Here is a 19,031-nt window from a genome sequence, read left to right on the forward strand (position 1 = left end):
ATGCTTTTTCCATTCTGAACATTTATATAAATATATAGTACGTTACTGTTCCACATCAAAAATATCAAGTACAATTTGATCCGCGAGTCAAAAAAGATTCAGAACTACCGCTCTAACTTGCCCCCAGGCGAACTCTAACTCACCTTTCAGACGACATGTATTTTATTTTTATAACCTGCGATTTATTGCCACGCCTTCGACTACACATCTATCCACAAACCAAACCTACATCTTCCAATCTTATGGCAAATCTAAATTAATAAATAAAAAGATGAAACAAACTAGTTTTAATTTATAAATAGAATTACAGTGCGATCCAGTGTATTTCTCCAGAAAAACGAAAGAGACTCTGATAGAAAGAATAAAAAAAAAAAAACTTCTATTCTTTTTTATCTAGAAATTTCTTATTAATATAATCCTGTAATCTCTGCAATTTATGGGCGATATCATGCTGCCAAGCCGGTAGTTTCTCCTTGATAACATCCCATTTCTTATAGATCTCATCTCTGGAACTGTTGATCGTACTGGTTAATTTGTTAGTAGTTGAAGCTGGTGTATCGGAAGTGGACAATCTTACTCTGGACAATATCACCTGTGATTGGCTTAGACCGTTCGTTATGAGTAAAGCATAATCTATTGATTCTAGACGTTTTAAAGTAATTTGGGACCAAATCTTGAGGTTTTCTTTAACTTCGTCTACATTTGGAAGTAATAAATTCCTCTGAAATACAATAAGAAATATTTGTATTAATATTCTTTAGTAATTAAATATAAATTTGAGAAATGGGTTTTATAGTAAACATTTTTGTTTGTGTACAAAAAACGCTATTTCTTTTCTTCAGTTTGCCGGTTCCGGTAAGTGATAGAAGAAAGGATTGACATGAAGATCCGCGACTTTCTATTAACTTCCGCAATCAACTTTCTAGAATTTCTATAAATGAGATAGTTTTACATCAGTATACTTCAACTGATGTGCTATTCACTCAAAGCTGTTCCCATCCATTTAGGAAATTATTATCTCTAATATATGCTTTTAAATCGATTCAAAGAATAGTATACGAAAGCTAATCTTGCTGAGTCTTGCAGTACATCAGTATTTATAAAGAACTGCAATTTGATCTCGGAAACAATCACCATATTATATCTGACAGTGAAAATTAAAAAACTAAATAAAAAATATTTTTGAAATAATGGGGTCAAAAATAGGATTTTAACTTTCAGACATGTCAAAACAAGAATTTACGTTCGATGTACAATAGGGCTAAGTTAGAAGACGCATTTCAATTTGGCGATTGACAATCAATTCTTTGTAAACTATTAACTATTAAATTTCCAACCTGTGTAATAACATATTCCTTTTCTATTTGGTGCAATGGTAACGTGGGTGATGGAAGTTCTTGTTCATTTTCCTCGGCCACACACAACCCTGAAACATATGAAAATGTAATGAACCTCATTTTTTCCAAACGATTTATAAAGATAATAATTTACATCTTTGGCTTGTTTTTTTAAAAAAAAGAAAAAATAGCTGATGTTTGCATTAGAAACCGTTTAGGACCAGTTGGTAATGGTAAGCGTTTTTAAGGAACCCTTTGTCTTCTAATGTAGAAACCCTGACATGGGTACTTTATGATACGGGTTAGTTCTGATATTAAATAGTGGAGGAACATGTTCATAATCCTTTGAGCCTAAGAAAAAGGAAGTTACGAGTTACTAACTGCTACTAAATTTCACTCATCATCTTCACTCTTCGCTAGTCATATTAACAGTTTTAAAAGTTAACTAAATTAGGGCTAATGAGTGAGGGTAAAGTGTTTAAAAATCTCTATGAACATCACTTGTGACATAATTCATTACCAAGGAAAAAACCAAAAAAGCATGTACAACAAGAGATCCAGAGAATGGTTAACCTAACTAGCAGTAAGTTTCACGAATTTCATTTCAATTTTCAGTCATCTATTTTTTTTTTTATGGTTGCTGTATTTTGAACTGTACTTTTAAAATTAAACATGAAAAATTAAAATATTACCTGTACTGAGAGTTCGTCCATGTTGCACACAAATAAGAGGTGTACACAATTTCTTTAAAAAAAAAAAAAACAAAAAAAAACACCATTAAAAAAAATATTTAAAATTCAATCAGTTATTTCATTCAAAAAAATAAAATAAATCTACAAAAGTTACCTTACACAAATCAATATTCAATAAATATCTCATCTTCGCTTGTTGAATATTGTTTGGTACATCAATTGTTTTTTGTTGTTATCACACTTAAAAAACGTAAGTAAATTAGTTGGCCATTGGTGTTGCAATTGCTGACTTAATAATACAATTTTTTTGCTTTACTCACAACTTTGAACGTAAAAACATAAGAAAAATTATGGATTATTTGATCAACAATCATGAAATTAAACAAAAACCTCAAGCCATTTATTTATATATAAAAAAAAAAAATCATTGTTATTCAATAAATATTTAATGTGTACGGTATTTTATTGTTTAAATTTTGTCAGCTGATTTTTTTTTTGTTATATTCATAAAAAAAAAAAACTGTAAACAATAAGGTTGTAATGTTTTTGTTTCAAAAAATATGCACGATGAAAAAAGATTTTAGTTTTTTAATTTTTCTCAAAATATAGTTATGCCAAAATTTCTTTAAAAATAAAAACTGTGGAGTGTTGTGACATAATTGACACGACCTTTTTGTCGTAACAAGACTTACAGATTTCGAATTTGACTAACTTTGTAACTACAAAGCCTTCAAAGTAGTGACACAAGTTTACGAGGCTACATGTTATTTCCTTTTTTTTAAAAAAAAATTATTTATTTCGTTCTATGAACGAAATTACAATTAAAAGTGATAGCACACGTTTATTTAGTAAACTGAAATTCCGGTAAAGCGGTATTTCCACAGTCGACCAATGTTGTTCAAAATGGGTAATTTAGTGTAACATTTTAAGCTATTAAATTAATAATAGGTGGGATACAGAACAATAAATTATAATAAAATGGTACTTTAGAAGGAAATATCGTTTTTCCCTAAACTAGAAGAAAACCTTGTAAGAATTTTACCGAAAAACAAAAGTTTCAAGTAAAAGTTAAGTCTTAAACTTTCAAGTTTCAAGTAAAAAAAAAAATCGGGAGGTCTTTTCTAGAAATTCGCAAAAAAATCTTGGAAAAATTCACATCTGTTAAATCGCCCTCCCCGGCTGAGACGGATTTCAGTCGAAAACAGTATAAGAAGCGAGGTACCAACTGCCGAAACAAAATACCAAGTGTGTGAATTCTAAAAATTTCCCGTTTTTGAAATATCCCCTTAACAGGTAAGCACAAACATTAAACATTAATTTCACTTTATGAGTAATCAAACTGACACGATCATCGTACTTTCTCTGGTATAAAAAAAAGAAGAGAAAGAAAGTAAAATAATAGCACTCACCCTATTTAATAGGAAAGCCCCCCCCCCCAAATCAAATTAATAAAAATAATTTTTTTTTATAAATTATAAATATTGTTTTATTGCATACTTTAAATAAAATAGAAATCTCACTTTTACAGCAATATTTTACTATTTTAATAAAAGTATTTAATAGGAATTATTTCGTTATCTATTATCACTGCGCAACACAATGTTATAATTTCTATTTTACAATTTAATAAAATAATATACACATGTTTAAAGTAATTTAACCAAAAAAATAAAAATAAAATTATCTGAAAATCTGAAATAAGTATTAACACAAATTAAATACCAAGAGGTATTGTTTGTTTGTTTTTTTATCAAAAAAATATTTACAAAAATTTTAGAAATTAAATTTGAGTGTATCATATACATATTTTAGTTGGCAATTCATGTTTTCAAAACAAGAACCAAAAATTAGGAAAATAAATTAAAAATATATATACAAAAATACGACACTTTAACTTGAACAATAAATATCGCTCTATTTTTTTGGCGGATTGGTTTGGAATGCATTCACCTGAGGTACTTCTTTGAGGTGCATCAACGTGCACTGTTGATGTGGCGGTGGAAACATACAATTTTAAAATTGAAAATATATTATGTGGAGCCCCCAATTGGTGAAAAAAAAAAAAAAAACGACATACAAAAGTGTTGTGGGGCGGTCGCAGTTACGGGTGGAAAAATGAACATTTTCAATGCTTGACTTATTTTTCTTATTAAATTTTTTAAATTTCTAACTTTGTGAACGCATAGTTTTGGTCATTTGCTAGAGAATATTGCACAAATCAAATAGACTGCACCAACACTCGAAATTCCTTGCTAGTAGGGTGTAACAAAAGTCTCCGCTTCTTTATTTTTTCCAATTAATTGAATATAAACTGCAAATATAAACAAAATGTTGTTAATATACTTTCGCCACTTAATGTTTAGTAGTAAAAACAGTAAAATAATGCCTATTTTTTTCAGGATGTTGCCACTACCAAATTAGGAGCCATGTTCGGATTAATATTCAGCTTTCAGTATATATATATTATACTATATGTATATATATATATATATATATAATATTATTTAGCAGAGCTTTGGCCGACTGACTTGATCTACAAAATTATATAAAAAGCTCTAAAAAAAAAGCTTAACAAGAATTGCTTAAATTTTACATACTTATAAATTTGAGGGGGTTAATGCTTTGCCTAGTATTTGTATGAACAACTTCCGGGGAAGGAGATGTGAATTTTGAAAGTAAAACAAGGCAACGGAACTGGAAGTAGCCATATACTTAACACTGCAATGATGCCTAATGTTGTAGGAATAGGCTTTACGAATTTTCCCATCAGCCAAAGGTACAGCATCTTGAAGGGGATCAAACTCTTTTTTGAAAATCTAAAAAGCTGTTTTCTATTTTTAAAAACGACAGCTACTTGTAATGAAAATTAGGAATACTTTTAAAAACCAAAAATCTGTAAATGGGCCAGTTCGGAAGAAAATATTTGCGGAGATGATACTCTGATTTTTGGTGGACAGCTGAAAAGAAAGTGGTACACTTTAAGTTGGTTCCCGATGGGCGAGCTACACGATGAACTTCATAATCCTGCTTAAAGCCCGAATTAAAGTATTCTTCGTACTTCATTTGTGGACGAGATTTAACGCGTGGTTAATATTTTTTACTAGAGATCAGAAAATTATTGCAAGATATATCGAGAATTTTTCACCTCTACAGATCTTTCGTGGAATTTGTTGAATTGAATTTTTTTTGGTTCCAAGAGGAATTAAATCACAGGTACAAAGACGGGGTGAAGTGAACATAACAATAGACTGAAGAATAAACTGGTAGGTCTTATTTTTTTAATACTCATTTAAGTGAATCTGCCAAAAAACGCAAACTTAGTTACACCCTACTCTAATACGTAGTGAGAACATTCAACAAGACCATTATTTAGTACATTTTTGTTTGCTGTTAGTTCAGATTAATTGGTGCTTCGAAAGTTTGGCTGTATTTCTAGAGACAAGACATCACATGCACACAAAAAACAAACTCACACATACCCACATATTCGTACAAACAACTGGACAATTAACGGAGCCCTAGATTTTTTTTTTAATGACGTTGTAGAAGACAGTGAGTGGCTGTTAGCCAATAAAACATTTACATCTAGCCTCAAAAACATCTACACCAGCCCATTATCTTACTTAAATGCTCTTCTTTATTACAAGTAGTGTTCCAAGCATCACATTAAAACCAATAAAAGATTTTTTTTTCCCACCGATAAGAAGTCATAGACATACATCTAAATGTCTAAAAACATTACAACAAACATTTGTAACAAATATTTATACATGAATATATAAATGTACTAACTACATCCAGACAATATTATTATTTTCAATTTTTTTATGCAATATGAAATGCAGTTCAATGTGCTTGTTTCTTTTTCGTTTAACATTTATTTTTCTCTATACATCTACAAATTTTAAAAGTTGAGCTTTAAATTTATAAAGAAGACATAATACATTTCCTGGACTCTTTTTTTTATATTTATATTTTACGGTACAAATAACTTGGGGATTTATTTCAAATTTCAGATGCCTAAGAAAAATGACCTCGAGATCATTCCAGCTACACCCATAACATCCTTCTCCATTGTTTCCTTTATATTCTTCCTTTAGAGATGCATTCTTTGACGATGTTCTCACAGGAAGGAAGTGAAAGCGTGGTTAAATGAGAGAGAAGGGTGCAGATGTCTGAACTACTTTTAACCTATATAGTTCGTTACGGGAGCTAAAAAAAACTAACTAGAAACCATTTTTTTTCAACCAAAGTTTACATGGATTCACTACTTGAATTACCCACAAGGCTTGGGTGTGTGTGTGTGTGTAGAATAAGGTTTTAGGTGAGAAATCACAGGGTGGCCTGGGTTCTATGACCCCCCCAGGTGGATAACCAACCAATAGTGTCTTATGGAACTATGGTCTGGTAAACGAAGAACTCGCAAATAGATAAGTTCAAAGCGTGACAATACTGACAATAATTTCCGCGTTTCCATTAGGATGTCCTTAATCCAAATCATCATCAAATCATTGTATTCAATATTATTGCTGACAATATCAAAAAAGTGTTGGATCCAGTGGAGTGCACTGACCATTTCCAAGTCACTTCCGCATTATAATAAATTTCCTGCCCCCCCCCCATCAAAAAAGACGTTCTGGATTCACCACTGGCTACTCCAAGAAAAGCACAAAGAAAAACTCGCGAGATTCTATTTCTTGTGTTATTTCATTTATTCAAGTGTAAAAAAAAATCTTTGGAAGGTAGTATCTTTTCAATTATTGACATAAATTAGTTTTACATAGGAAGAACAAGTGACAGATCTAGAAACTGATTAGTGGCAGAGCTGATAGTGAAGACTTAAATAAAGGCACTGGAATAAGTGATTCGCTTTCACCATCACCAAAAAAAGTTGCCTTCTTGTTAAGGGCTATCCCTTGACGTCGCGTAATGGAAAGGGCCAGAAAAGATTCAAATAAACATTTTGAGGGCCCAAAACTCTTTGGCTTAGGGTTCCCCGAATACTATCGAATCCTGTGGGGGGAAAAAGAATTTAGTAGGATCTTCGTTACTCTGGTAATAGTTTATGACAGATAGGGCCATACCAGGGCGGCACTAAAATGCAAGAGGCCCTTTCCGAAAGCTGTTTCACAACATTCGTTTCTATTTTGCAAAGATTAAAAGAGAACAGTATGGAAATCAAGCACTTAAATTTAATATAATAAAACATTAATTACAAAAATAATAGCCTATATACTTCTCTAAAGCACGTACATTTCTTAATCAAAACGAAAAAAGAAAACAAACCAAGAAAATCCGCTAAATATATTTATGTATAAATATTATATATACGTTATTTACAAAATTTTCGCCAGAAGTTTTTCTTTTTGGCAATAAAGAACTTTCTAATCTCCCCGGCCATCAATACACAATTAGGAAAACTTCTCCTTAAAATATTGTTCATCTTACATCAAATAGAGAAAATATTTTTATGTCTTTAAAAAAAAAAAAACACTTAGGTATTTTAAGATATTGTCTATGAACAATAAATATTTTTTAACAATGGATTATGCGATTGTTTAAAAAATTCTAAACACTGAATAAATATTAACAATAAATCTCAATGCATTTTCTTTGAATATTTTCTTGCATGTAATATAAGTTATAAGAAAACAGCAGATCAAAAAGTCGATTAAATTCCATCTTTTACTATTAATTGTGGATAATAAAATTATAAAAACTTTTTTCTTTTTTTATTCAGTGTGTGCAAATAATCAAGATCTAACGATATTTTAGTAGATAAGTATCGAACTTTTTATGGAACTTTCTTTAATTTTATCACTTACAACTATTTTTGATAAATTATTCACTGAATAAGTATATCGCCAACCTTGAGAGTAGAAATACTAAATTTATTCATAGGCTTATGTTTTTTTTTCAACTTAAACGTACGAAAATTGATTACGTACGAATTAATTCCACAATAAATATTTTGTGGGCTCAACATGGCCAGGCACCACACCCAATTACTAGTCTTCATAGTAACTAATTTCAAAACTGAAACTTTACCACCTCCGATTACTCTATATATATATATATCTGTACCTCGGAGGGAAAAGGCTCCATGTCACAAAAAGTAAATTTTCCAGGGGAGCCAAATGAAGATATTTTTCCAAATTCATTTTTTGTTCCACTTTTCCGGTTGTACTCTTTCCTGTACTTCTCACCGTAATTATTATAGTTGGTATGGCCACTTTAACTCCCATATTTTAAAATATTTTATTTTGATCTCCATTGTGAAAACATTTATGCCCATGTAGTGGCTTTTACCCTTAAGTAATGAAGTACCATGGTGCTTTTTAAAAACACACAAATCGCTTAATATTGAACATAGGACCTAGTGCTTTACACCTCTAGAAAGAGCAACAAGAAATTTGTAAAATGATGCCAAAATCTGAAAATCGAAAAAAATGGACATGGTGCCTTTTCCCTCCGAAGTACAGATATAAATAGATGAAGTACTCTAGCAAAACTTCAAAAAAAGTCTTCAAATAATTCCAACTGGTTTAATATTTATTACAATTTTTAAAAATTGGATGAGAAAATATGTGAAATACTCCACATTGATAAGCGCTTTTTTACATTATTTAGTGTATATAGCAATTTATGAAAAAAATTAATTAACAGTTTGTCTCTAATTCAAAATTTCAGTTTTATAAAAATAAAATAGAAAATTCAATAATTTGATTTGTTGCCATTCTGACAGCCTCGCTACAAGCCCCTTCATTGAGTCCACAATGGTTTGTTGACTTTTTTAAAAAAAAAATTAATTTAGAGTCCTATTCGTTTATTTTTTCAAATTTTTGTCACTCTCGTTTGCTACTCTGAAACATTTGACCAGGCCCATTCCTTTACCTTGGACGAACAGCAAAAACTTGGTGTCTTTGCCCTGTTTTGTAAAACAAATTACCTCCAATTTGGGCAATTGTCTTTAAATCATTTCTCAAAAATATTCCAAATACACATTCTAATCCAAGTTATGTCAATAAGGACAAAATACAAACATCGGATGGACTCATACCCATCACCGTATGCCCAAAATACTTCCGAAAAGTTTTGATTTACAATTTTTTTACAATCACATCTTAAGATAGTATGAATAGTTCATTTAGTTTTTTCTCCAGACATAAAACCCATCCATAACATTTAAAAAAAAAATCATTACAAACATAACAATTAAAGCCAAAAAATGTTGTTCTCGCCATTAAAAACCGGGCTTCAGTCTGGACAAAATCAAATGAATAATTACAACTTTTTTTTTTATCTACGGATTTTGAGGGAAAAAAATATATGTTTTGTTTTTAAAAAAAGAATTTCAAACACCAAATTATAAATAAAAATTTGCTAAAACGCTCAACAAGTAAAATAATCAATTCCAGTAATAAAAACTGGAACTGAATAAAACGTCTGGACTAAATTGAAGAGGTTTGTCACGAAGAGAGTTCAGAGAAGAAGGAAGGAAGTATCAAAAATTTGATACCTTCTATTCCCAATCTTATCTTCTGATACCCGATTATATTTTGCGTTTAGTTCTGCAAAAAGCACGATTATCAATCTGTAATATTTTTTTATCTTATTTTATTGAAAAGATGCTGTTAAAGATGTAGATTTTACATGAATGACACAGGTCATTGGAATTGTAAGCTCTCAGGGGGAAAGAACTAGGAAGTTTGAAGTGGGGGGCCCCATGTTGGTACTACCTATCGTAACTCACTATTTCCGCAATCAAAAAAGATCACAATTTTTTTTAGCCAAATATTAACAGTTCCGGCGTTTCATTCCAGGGTTAAATTTTATTATCATCTAAAACGAAATATGGTAAAACTATGCAGTACATAAAAAATTTGAAAAGAATAATAATGATAATGTTTTTAATAAACATACCACCAAGGTGTTATTCATCCGTTTCAGAGGTGGAATCTCTTCTTCGCAGGTATCGAGTCGATGATGAATTCGATGTGGACGGTTTTGACGATGCAGATGATCTGTCCACCTTCAGTACGATACTCTTCAGCCGTGATGGTAGTTTCCTCTTCTTTTCTACGGAACTACTATTACTATCGTAAATATCGTCGGAGGAACTGGTTTCTTCGGTGGTGCTGGCCGCCAATGGAGTCTCTTCTTCCTTGCTGCTTCGTTCCCTTCCCCTTCTACATTTATGCGTTCTTTTCCGTTTCAAGTGACTTCTTGACTTACAAGACTTCTTTTTGCTGGATACTGAGGATTTCTTGTGTCTATGTCTAGTTGAGGAAGATGTAGTACCACGGCTTGTAGTGGCAGTGCTGCTGTAAAATAAAATAAAAAATATATATGTGTACATTAATGCGCGTCGGATTCTGCTTGAGAATTAAGGTGGCGGATTGGCTACTTCTTCAAGGTTGCTAGCATTCTGTGGGCATTACAGCCTAACAATATACACTTTCTATTCTGAATTTACGCCGTAGATATTCTTTTTGAGATTCCTTGAAAATGAAAAATTAAGTTTCTGCAATTAGTGAGTATGAGGGGTATATGTAACTCACAAATGTCAGAAAATTCAAATTTGGTATATCGCTTAGGTGCCACCACGAATTCCGCTCAACGGAAGTTACACTGTTCTGGAACGAATGTTCCGTTTTGTGAGATTTTCTCGAAACTTTCTTTACTTAATTAGAACCTATTGGAAAACATTTTCCCACAAAAATTCTATTAAGAGTACTTCTGTCTACGGTTCTAGTAAATAATTAAATTACCTTAAGGAGCTTAGAGGGAACAAGTATACATAGGGCGATAATCAAAGAGGAAACGATGTTTTTGTACTTCAATCGCTCTTGAGCAAAATTCAAATGTGATAAGTGAGGCCTTAATAATGAAGCACATCTTACCTAACATCAAATTCCTCCACTTCAGTTCCATGAGAAGATGATGAACTTGAAGATGATGAGGAAGAAGAAGAAGAAGTAGTAGAACTGGTGTACGATAAAGTAGAACTGAACAGACTTTCACTTTCTCTCTTATACGAGGAGGAGGACCTTCTGTTCTGTGCCGCCGTACGATGTACTTCCCGACTGTACGGACAATTATCGTACAACGGGCACTGGCAATCTCTAGGCTGATGAGGTACGTAAGTGCATTCTTCAGCTGCAGTTGCTTCTTCAATTTCATCTTCTTCCGGTTCTTCCGTTTCATCACCGGAAGAGACTACATCGTAATGAATGGAGTTTGGCTCCGATTTGGGCTCAACAGTTTCTATGTCGGTTTCGCTGTCAGATTCAATTGTTATCACCTACAACATGAAAATATGAGTGCCAATACAAATTTTCGAATTCCTTAATTCGAATTCATTTATTTTTTGTGCTAAAACGCAATCATATTTTTAGCAAAAATAACAGCAGGTAGTCTTTACATTAACTGCTGTATTAAGAATGAATTATTTAATGAAACTTTACACATTAGTGACAAAATCTGGTCGCCTATTGAATTTAAAAAGTTTTTTTTATTCATTGAGACAAAATACTGATAGCTTTTTTTAAGAACTATCCATATGGTGTAACAATTTTTCACTTCACACATTACTACAACAACCTATGGTAACTTGATACTGCTTTATTTCCTTCCTAAATTACTCACTAACACACCAACACATATTACTTAACTTTATTTAAGTTTGTGTTTCACATGAATAATATTACGAGCAATGTGTTCCGCAATCGAGTAAGGCTCGACAACCACTAGTTTAGCCAATCACTGGTTTGTAACATACACGTCAGTATCTATTATAATAAATAGATAATGTTTAATATTAAAGTTAACTGCATACATTAATTATTAAAAATTCCAAGATAGAGGAAAATGTAATTTTGTGAATTGCAGTAATTAAAAGGCATATATCTGCATATATATTTTTTTTTTATAAGTCGGACTTAACACATCCTTCTGGAACTATACACACTAATTTCAAACTATCCGGAAATACACAAGAAGAAAGTGGTTGTACCTCAGGTGTTCTCAGATGTCTAGGCGGAACTTGACAAAGAATTTCAACGTCTGAATCTGACTGGGCATTCCTATGGTCCTCATCATCTGAAAGTTCTATGACTATATAGTTCTCTACGTTGTTGGATGAAGGTTGCGGTACCGGTTCCGGCGGCGATGACGACGACGACGGCTCAGGTACTGCAGCAGCTGCTACTGGAGGTTGCTGTAATCCAGATGGCCCGGGCGCAGTTGTCAAATCTAAGTTAACTAATGGTTCGGGTAGATTCAACATCTAAAATATAATTACAAACTGATATTAAAGAATGGTTGTTGTTTAGTGACAGGATTAAATCTCTAATACATATTTTTCTTTTAATTTAAAATTGGTAGCAAAGTACCGAGCTTTTAAGCTGTCCTTTCCAATTTACTGTAGCCACAACAAACTACAAGAATCATACGATGGTAACACAGACATGAAGTTCTAGAATCACTTTATTTAACACTTCGCACCCTATATAGTGTGGTTATAGAACCAAATGTGGGTCCACTTTTGAGATAATGAAGTGATGTCTTTTGGTAAAAGAAACATCTCTAATTTTACATCAAACAAATATTAGCCAGTATTTTTTTTTTTTTTACTTAAATTATTAAATGTAATAATAATGAAATAGCTTACCTCAACATCTGAATCACTTTCTGAGGAGAATTCTCTGCCGACTTGGCCATATTGTGCAACAGCATCGTAAGCGTTCATATCATGCGGAGATATGGCATAATGGTAAAATTCGTGTATAAAATGTTCGGCTCTTGATCCTAAATAAAACGTCATCGCGCGATGGAACACACTAGAAAACAAATCAAAACTCATGTTCGGGAAAAAAAACATTTTCCAAAAAGAATTTTTGTTTTTTTAAGAAAATGTTTTAATCTAGAACTGAAAGGTTTTATGATTAGTTGGTATCTGAAAGTTTTAGGCTGGAAACACAGTGGAGCGGCGAGCAAAGCTGCGATGATAGCGAAGAGCTAAGCTGCAAAAACAAATACATGGGACCGCGAATAGTGGGGAGCAAAGCGAAGATAGAGCAACGCTACCAAGTGAGAGTAGAGCAACGCGTTATGACGTGTTTGATCATCGCCAGGGCCGGATTTAGATGAAAAGAGACCCTAGGCTATTCCACTTATGAGGCCCTCTTACAAACGAACAGACCCAATAAGCCGAACGCGTTGATCTTAACCAATACATTTTTATGTTCGTTTATTAGTCATATGCGTAGAATTTCTCCTTATTTTCGGTTCAGTGTTTTAATGTTCACTGTTTTTAGAATAGTGTAATTTTAATTTTGCTAACAATTTGAATGTAGGCCCTAGGATGAAGCCTAGTTAGCCTATAGGAAAATCCGGCCCTGATCATCGTGCTCAGTTTTTAAAGGTTAAAATGGATATTGCTGCATTTATTGGTGTAGTTTTTCTTTAAATAAACCTCTGTGGGACCAAAAGGATCTTCTACATCACAACCGATTTGTGTTGGATAAGGAATGGACCAGGATTAATGGGGTTAACACTGAAATTCGTCCTTTTCTTGATTAACATGTCTTCAACACTGGCTAGTATGTAATTAAATGTTTCGAGAATACCTAATAGCTATGCTGGTTTCTCAAGAAATGTCAGAAAGAACCCTCACACGACTTAAGCTCTCATAATATCTCAAGCTCACATTATAACCCGTACATTTCTTTGCTTTAAAATCAAACTTAGGCCCTAAAGACTGCGGTTATTTAAAACAAAAAAAAATTAGTGGATTTCAAAGTTTATGAAGTAATAAAAACTATAAAAATTTCAGAACTTTTACTAAATAGTCGCAGAATATTAAAACTGAGATTTCTAAATTCAAGAGTCCATTTTATCCATTCCTTACCTGCTATTGATGTGATTTGTTAAAATGAGATTGATTACATCTTGACAGACGGTATGAGTATCGTATTGCATGTCCAACAGCACATTTAGTTCACGAGTCAACCACGGCACCAGACGATGAGTTTGAGCAGGATTTAGTCTGAAGAAAAAAGACAAGTTATTCAGAAGCGAAATAGAAAAAATGTTAAATTTTTTTATTAGGCACCATCACTAACTAATGCAATTGAAGAGATTGCTCCAAAATTTTGATTTCCTTATGAAAAATTTTTAAAAAAAATGACGTTAAGAAATTTTAGGTTCATTCGTTGTCGAGTGGATTTCATGCTTTTAGATTGAACTTTGAAGCTGCATTTAAAACTGCAGTTCCCAGTGGATGCCCAGCTTATAAAAAAAACCATCAACATTGGCAAAACGTAGCAATTAAAGGTTTTAGGTATATTGGGAAGTACGGGAATAAAATACAAAGAAACTGGTTGTAGCCAAGTTTCAGGAAATCTGGAAAAACATAATAATTAATTAGTAAATTCGATCAGAGATTTCTGGACAAATTAGTGCCGGAAATGATTTTTCGAATTCAGTATGTAGAGGCCTAATTCTTTAAAGTTATTAGTAATAAATCAATTCTATGATATACTATGTAACAAAGGAGTCCAGACTAAGAAAAGGCTGGAGTAAACAAGAAGGGCCTTGTTGCCAATTAATTTTAAAAATGGAATTTAATTAACATGTTTAGACTTGATTTTAAATTAAGGTAGCGTGTTTCTTTATTGGTAGTCAAGGCTATATTTTATTACTGCTTAAATGGAAGTAATAACACATCTTAGCATTAAAAAAAAAATTAACAAACACATTTATAGAAATACCTGTAAAACTCTGGTGAACATTCCCTGAAACGAGATGCCTGCCCTGGCCTCACCCACAATCCTTGTCTATACACGTTTCTTCTAAACGCCGACAGATCAAGTCTTTGGTTTCTAGTAACAGATCTTGTGGTTGTAGCGCCTTGTCTAACTGGTCGGGAAGTTGGTGCTGCTACTGAATAATCGATCGGATAATTGTGATTGGCAGCCCAACTTGAACTAACCGACAGAGGATCTATATCCTGGATTGACCACATCATCGATCCTCCTAAAGCTGACCTAATTTTTGAAAAACAATGGCTAAACTATTTTCTAGGAATCTCTTGCGTACAATCAGTGATTATTAATTAAAAATACTGTAATAAATTCACATTAATTAATAATTCACATAATTATTACAATAATAATTATGAATTATTTTTTTAATAGTTATTACCTTACATACCTATAGCGAAATCTGTGTCGTTGAAAAGCAACATTGATGAAAATATGTGGATCTAGAGGTGGTGGAGGCATGGGTGGTTCTAAAATATGCTCATCGTAATCATCATTCGATCTAATATTATGGTATATCCTTGAAAATCCTTGCTTACATAGAGGACATTCAGGTTTTACCTGTGCAGGCAAAAATAACAACTCTAAACAACTTAAGGACTTTGTGTAGTGAACCAACGAAGTATGTTAAAGTTACAAAAGGGCAAAGAGACCAATGCCGAGATTATTATTTGTTTCAAGAAAGGGGAAAGAAACTTTGTCTAGTCTCCTGGAACATTCTACTCCCAACTTCCAGGTGGAGACACAAGAATTTAGTGCCTTCAGCACAGCCTGACTATCCGAACAGAAACAAAATATCTTTTGAAACTGAGTTGCTATGCTAATTTGAAATATCAGATATATAATGCTTTCTAGGCATTGGAAGTGAAATTGAACACCTAAACTCCAAACTGATAAACTCTTAAAAGGATTAAAAGAAAAAAACCGGACAGAAATGAGAAATATATGCGTGCAGTGACGATAAAATCATAGAAAATAAGATTTCCGTTTTGGTATTGCAAACGATCGAGTCTAGCAAAACTGCAATAATACCGGCACATCATTCCGGTAAGTACTGTTTGCCAAAAAAAGTATTGCAATGGGAAACAGGAGCAAAGGTGTCGGCAAAGTTTGTGGCACTGAATTACCACAGCGAAAGACTTCATTTTAAGGACGCCATGCTCAACGCCAACAGAGCATAGAAAAAGAAACGAAATTTTTGAATTACACCAAAGTAATAAAAATTGATTAAATCAAATAGACCTTACCTTAGACCATTCAAGTAAACAATGAAAGCAAAATTGATGCAAACAAGTGTTCGTATAGGATTTGTTGCGCAATTCTTCTAGACAAATCGCACAATTTGTCTCCGGCGAAGGCGGCCTCTCCACGCTTTCCGCTTTAATATTCTGCCTCGAAGGGGACATTCTGAGTGAACTGGTCACTGAAGAATTTATCACCTTCGTTTCACTGTCGCTCATGTTCTTCTATTTACACAACAATCTTTTCCCAATTGGTCTACCTAAAGACAGAAAGAAAAGAATCATTAAAAAAAAAGGTTACATACTTTCAGTTAATGTGATTTTTAACTAGAAATAGTTTTGGTTTTTATTCTCAAGACCAAAAAAAAAAAAGCAACCCAATCATTAATCAGTCTCATCTTCGAAGTTAAATCACTTTTATAGAAGATCTTATTATTCTCTATTGAAGACAGAGCTGAGACTCAATCAAAAATTGCAGGTTTGTGAGGTTATATGTACATATATAACGAGCTAGTCCCAAATTTAGCAATACGATGTGCGCAAAACTCATATACCAATTCTAACAAATTAACATTACAATATATTAATCAAATACATAATGTTTAAATTAAGTTAAGGGTGTACAGTATATTCTCATGTTTACATTTTATATTAATAATTATACAAAAAATGAGGATGAAAATGTCAAAATATTGCCTTTCTTAAATTTATAGTTAATATTAATCTGTTGGGCACATAGCTGGGATCTGCTAGCTGGACAATAACAAAGATATCATTTTCATAATATTCACTTCAATTTAGCTTAGTTTTTACTACCCATTTCTTGCCTTTCGTAACGGAACGTACTGTAATCTTGCAGATTTATGATTTGTTACCGACAGAACATTTAAATAGTTTTAGTATGTTTAAAAAAAAATCAAACAAGAACAGTATTTCTGTAAATCATCCATCTTTTGCTCCTTATCTTAGCCCTCAATTTAGTCATAATTGCGTATGATATTAACTACATGAAATAATCATACATGTGAATCTCAAGAAAAGAGAGTTGATATTAACTTGAATACGCAAAACGAAATACTAACCAAATGAGTCTGTCTATTTAGTGCAGCAAACATCTAGTTAGAGTGGGAAAGCCATTAAGAGAAACTAAGGTCAGTAATAATTGAAAAATTAGGAAGTAGAATTTGTAAGAATGAAAAGATTGAATATTGTCAAATCATTCCTGCATAAAATGAAAGGTAAATCTATTTTCTGATAGGTGTTCCTGACCTCTACAAAAAAAAAAAAAATTTCTTACAAGAAAATATACTGCTTTTAAGAAATTTTAGTTCAACGAATAGTAGAGCAGATGTAAGTTGGGACACCAGCTTTTGCATATTTCCTTCAGCTCTTTAAAGTCGTAAACCTTGAGCCCGTTCTACGCATTAATGGAAGTAAAGATTATTATGCCTATTATTTTAGGCGAGATGCAAGTCCAACTACCAATCGGTGTAGCACATTGGAAAATGCACCAGAACGCAAATGACAAGCTTTACAATATTATTCCAGGAACCAGAAGAAATTGTCAAAAATGTATGGTAAAGGAATTAATGTCTTTCTTATCCAGGAAGCAACTTGATTGTAAAGATTCGTAAACAAGGTTAAGTAGTACTCACTAAAACGTTTCATGGATTAATAACTTAACTATTTTAAAAAAGATAAGTGCATCAAGGAATACTTCCAACTCTATTTAGCAGGAAAGATGCAATATTAAACCAACTAACCTACAACCTAGACTTCGATATGCTTTTCGAAAGGTTGCAGCATAGGGAAGGGCACCAGAATTTATTATAAAACAAACAATTACAAATCAACCTGACAATATAAAATGATATTTATACATTTATTCAAAGAAAAATCACACCTACAATGACCTACCAGGTTCAACTATGCCACATGTGTAAAAGCACTATATTTACTACAACAAAAAAATATTCCCAAATATTGTCACGAAATAAACAAAACTGAATAAATTTCACAATTACCTAAAGGAAATAATTTCCCTTTGCAAAAAAAGGCACGAGTTTATCATGATCAAAAAATCTGATATTAATCGAGTGCAAAGTTGAAATGATTAAAGCAAAATAAACAGTGAAATTCAACTTACCAAGGTTGAAAGAACTACCAGAGAGAGCAATTTATTTTTTTAATTGAACATTTATTAGAAATTCCATTAACTCAAATCATATAATATATTATTTACAATTTATTTTTACAAAATAATGTACACGATTCATAATAAATAAATCAAACGGAATAAATATAAACGTAATTCATTATAACTATATTTCACCGATTCATTTATCAAATTTAACTACTACCACTACTACTGGATCAGGTTTAAAGCAGCAGATAGGATATTGTGGTAACAAAGCTACCAACGTAACTCCTTTTTCAAATATATCACAAATTATCAATATTAAAAAATTTAAAGCAAAAATTATTTATGGATGAATTTCAAAAATAAATTTTTACAATTACTTTATCGTATAAAGTCAAGAATTGATCTCAAAATTTGTTTATGTCCTAATAACGATAGGTCAAATATTAAAATTAGTAAAGAAAGAATTTCAATGCTCTAAAACATAGTAACATCTGGTAAAATACAAATTTTCCCAATAATTCAATAAAAAAAAATACGCATTTTCTATTAACTGTACGCCATCCGATTTGTGAATTATTTAGCATGGTGGGAGGCTTCCCCAAAATTTTTAAACCTTTTGGAGCCGCTTTTTAATGTTGTACCTGTATAGAAATATTCTGTTCGCTCTGTGAAGAAATGATAACTCGAATTTTACTGTACAAGAACAGTTTAAAAGAGAATTGGTTAATTTAAAAGTCCTGCGATGGCACGGGAATTGTAGGTCTTTGGCAGAACGCAGACTTGGGCTTGGGAGT

The 19,031-nt window shown here is 32.2% G+C and overlaps 1 protein-coding gene across 7 annotated transcripts; it reads right to left on the minus strand.

The window, feature by feature from the left end:
- Positions 1–1,337: 1,337 nt before the first annotated feature.
- On the minus strand, positions 1,338–18,486 carry LOC141446656 (E3 ubiquitin-protein ligase Topors-like). 7 transcript variants are annotated; one of them, XM_074113270.1, is made up of 12 exons: positions 18,241–18,486; positions 16,101–16,354; positions 15,236–15,414; positions 14,803–15,078; positions 13,941–14,078; positions 12,702–12,870; positions 12,045–12,317; positions 10,933–11,333; positions 9,953–10,353; positions 2,189–2,269; positions 2,030–2,081; positions 1,339–1,426 (listed from the first exon to the last, which is right to left on the minus strand). In XM_074113270.1, exons 2-9 carry the CDS (start codon positions 16,311–16,313, stop codon positions 9,963–9,965), a joined length of 2,040 nt encoding a protein of 679 aa, XP_073969371.1. In that variant the 5' UTR covers positions 16,314–16,354; positions 18,241–18,486; the 3' UTR covers positions 1,339–1,426; positions 2,030–2,081; positions 2,189–2,269; positions 9,953–9,962. The 7 variants fall into 7 exon arrangements, with proteins under 7 accessions (XP_073969376.1, XP_073969370.1, XP_073969377.1 ...); XM_074113275.1 differs by lacking the exon at positions 2,189–2,269 and having other exon boundaries at positions 1,338–1,426; positions 9,953–10,350; XM_074113269.1 differs by lacking the exon at positions 2,189–2,269 and having other exon boundaries at positions 1,338–1,426.
- Between the last annotated feature and the right edge of the window lie 545 nt (positions 18,487–19,031).

The sequence above is a fragment of the Rhodnius prolixus genome, unplaced genomic scaffold (assembly GCF_049639745.1).
Source record: "Rhodnius prolixus isolate KJV_2025 unplaced genomic scaffold, Rpr scaffold_7, whole genome shotgun sequence".
NCBI lineage: Eukaryota > Metazoa > Arthropoda > Insecta > Hemiptera > Reduviidae > Rhodnius > Rhodnius prolixus.

Excerpts from the sequence above, each read along its gene's own strand:
- LOC141446656 (XM_074113269.1), bottom strand. The coding sequence starts at position 16,313 with ATGAGCGACAGTGAAACGAAGGTGATAAATTCTTCAGTGACCAGTTCA. Across the intron at positions 14,079-14,802 it reads TGTTCACCAGAGTTTTACAG|ACTAAATCCTGCTCAAACTC; the intron begins GTATTTCTATAA and ends TTTTTTCTTCAG. Across the intron at positions 12,871-13,940 it reads ACAAATCACATCAATAGCAG|TGTGTTCCATCGCGCGATGA; the intron begins GTAAGGAATGGA and ends TTTGTTTTCTAG.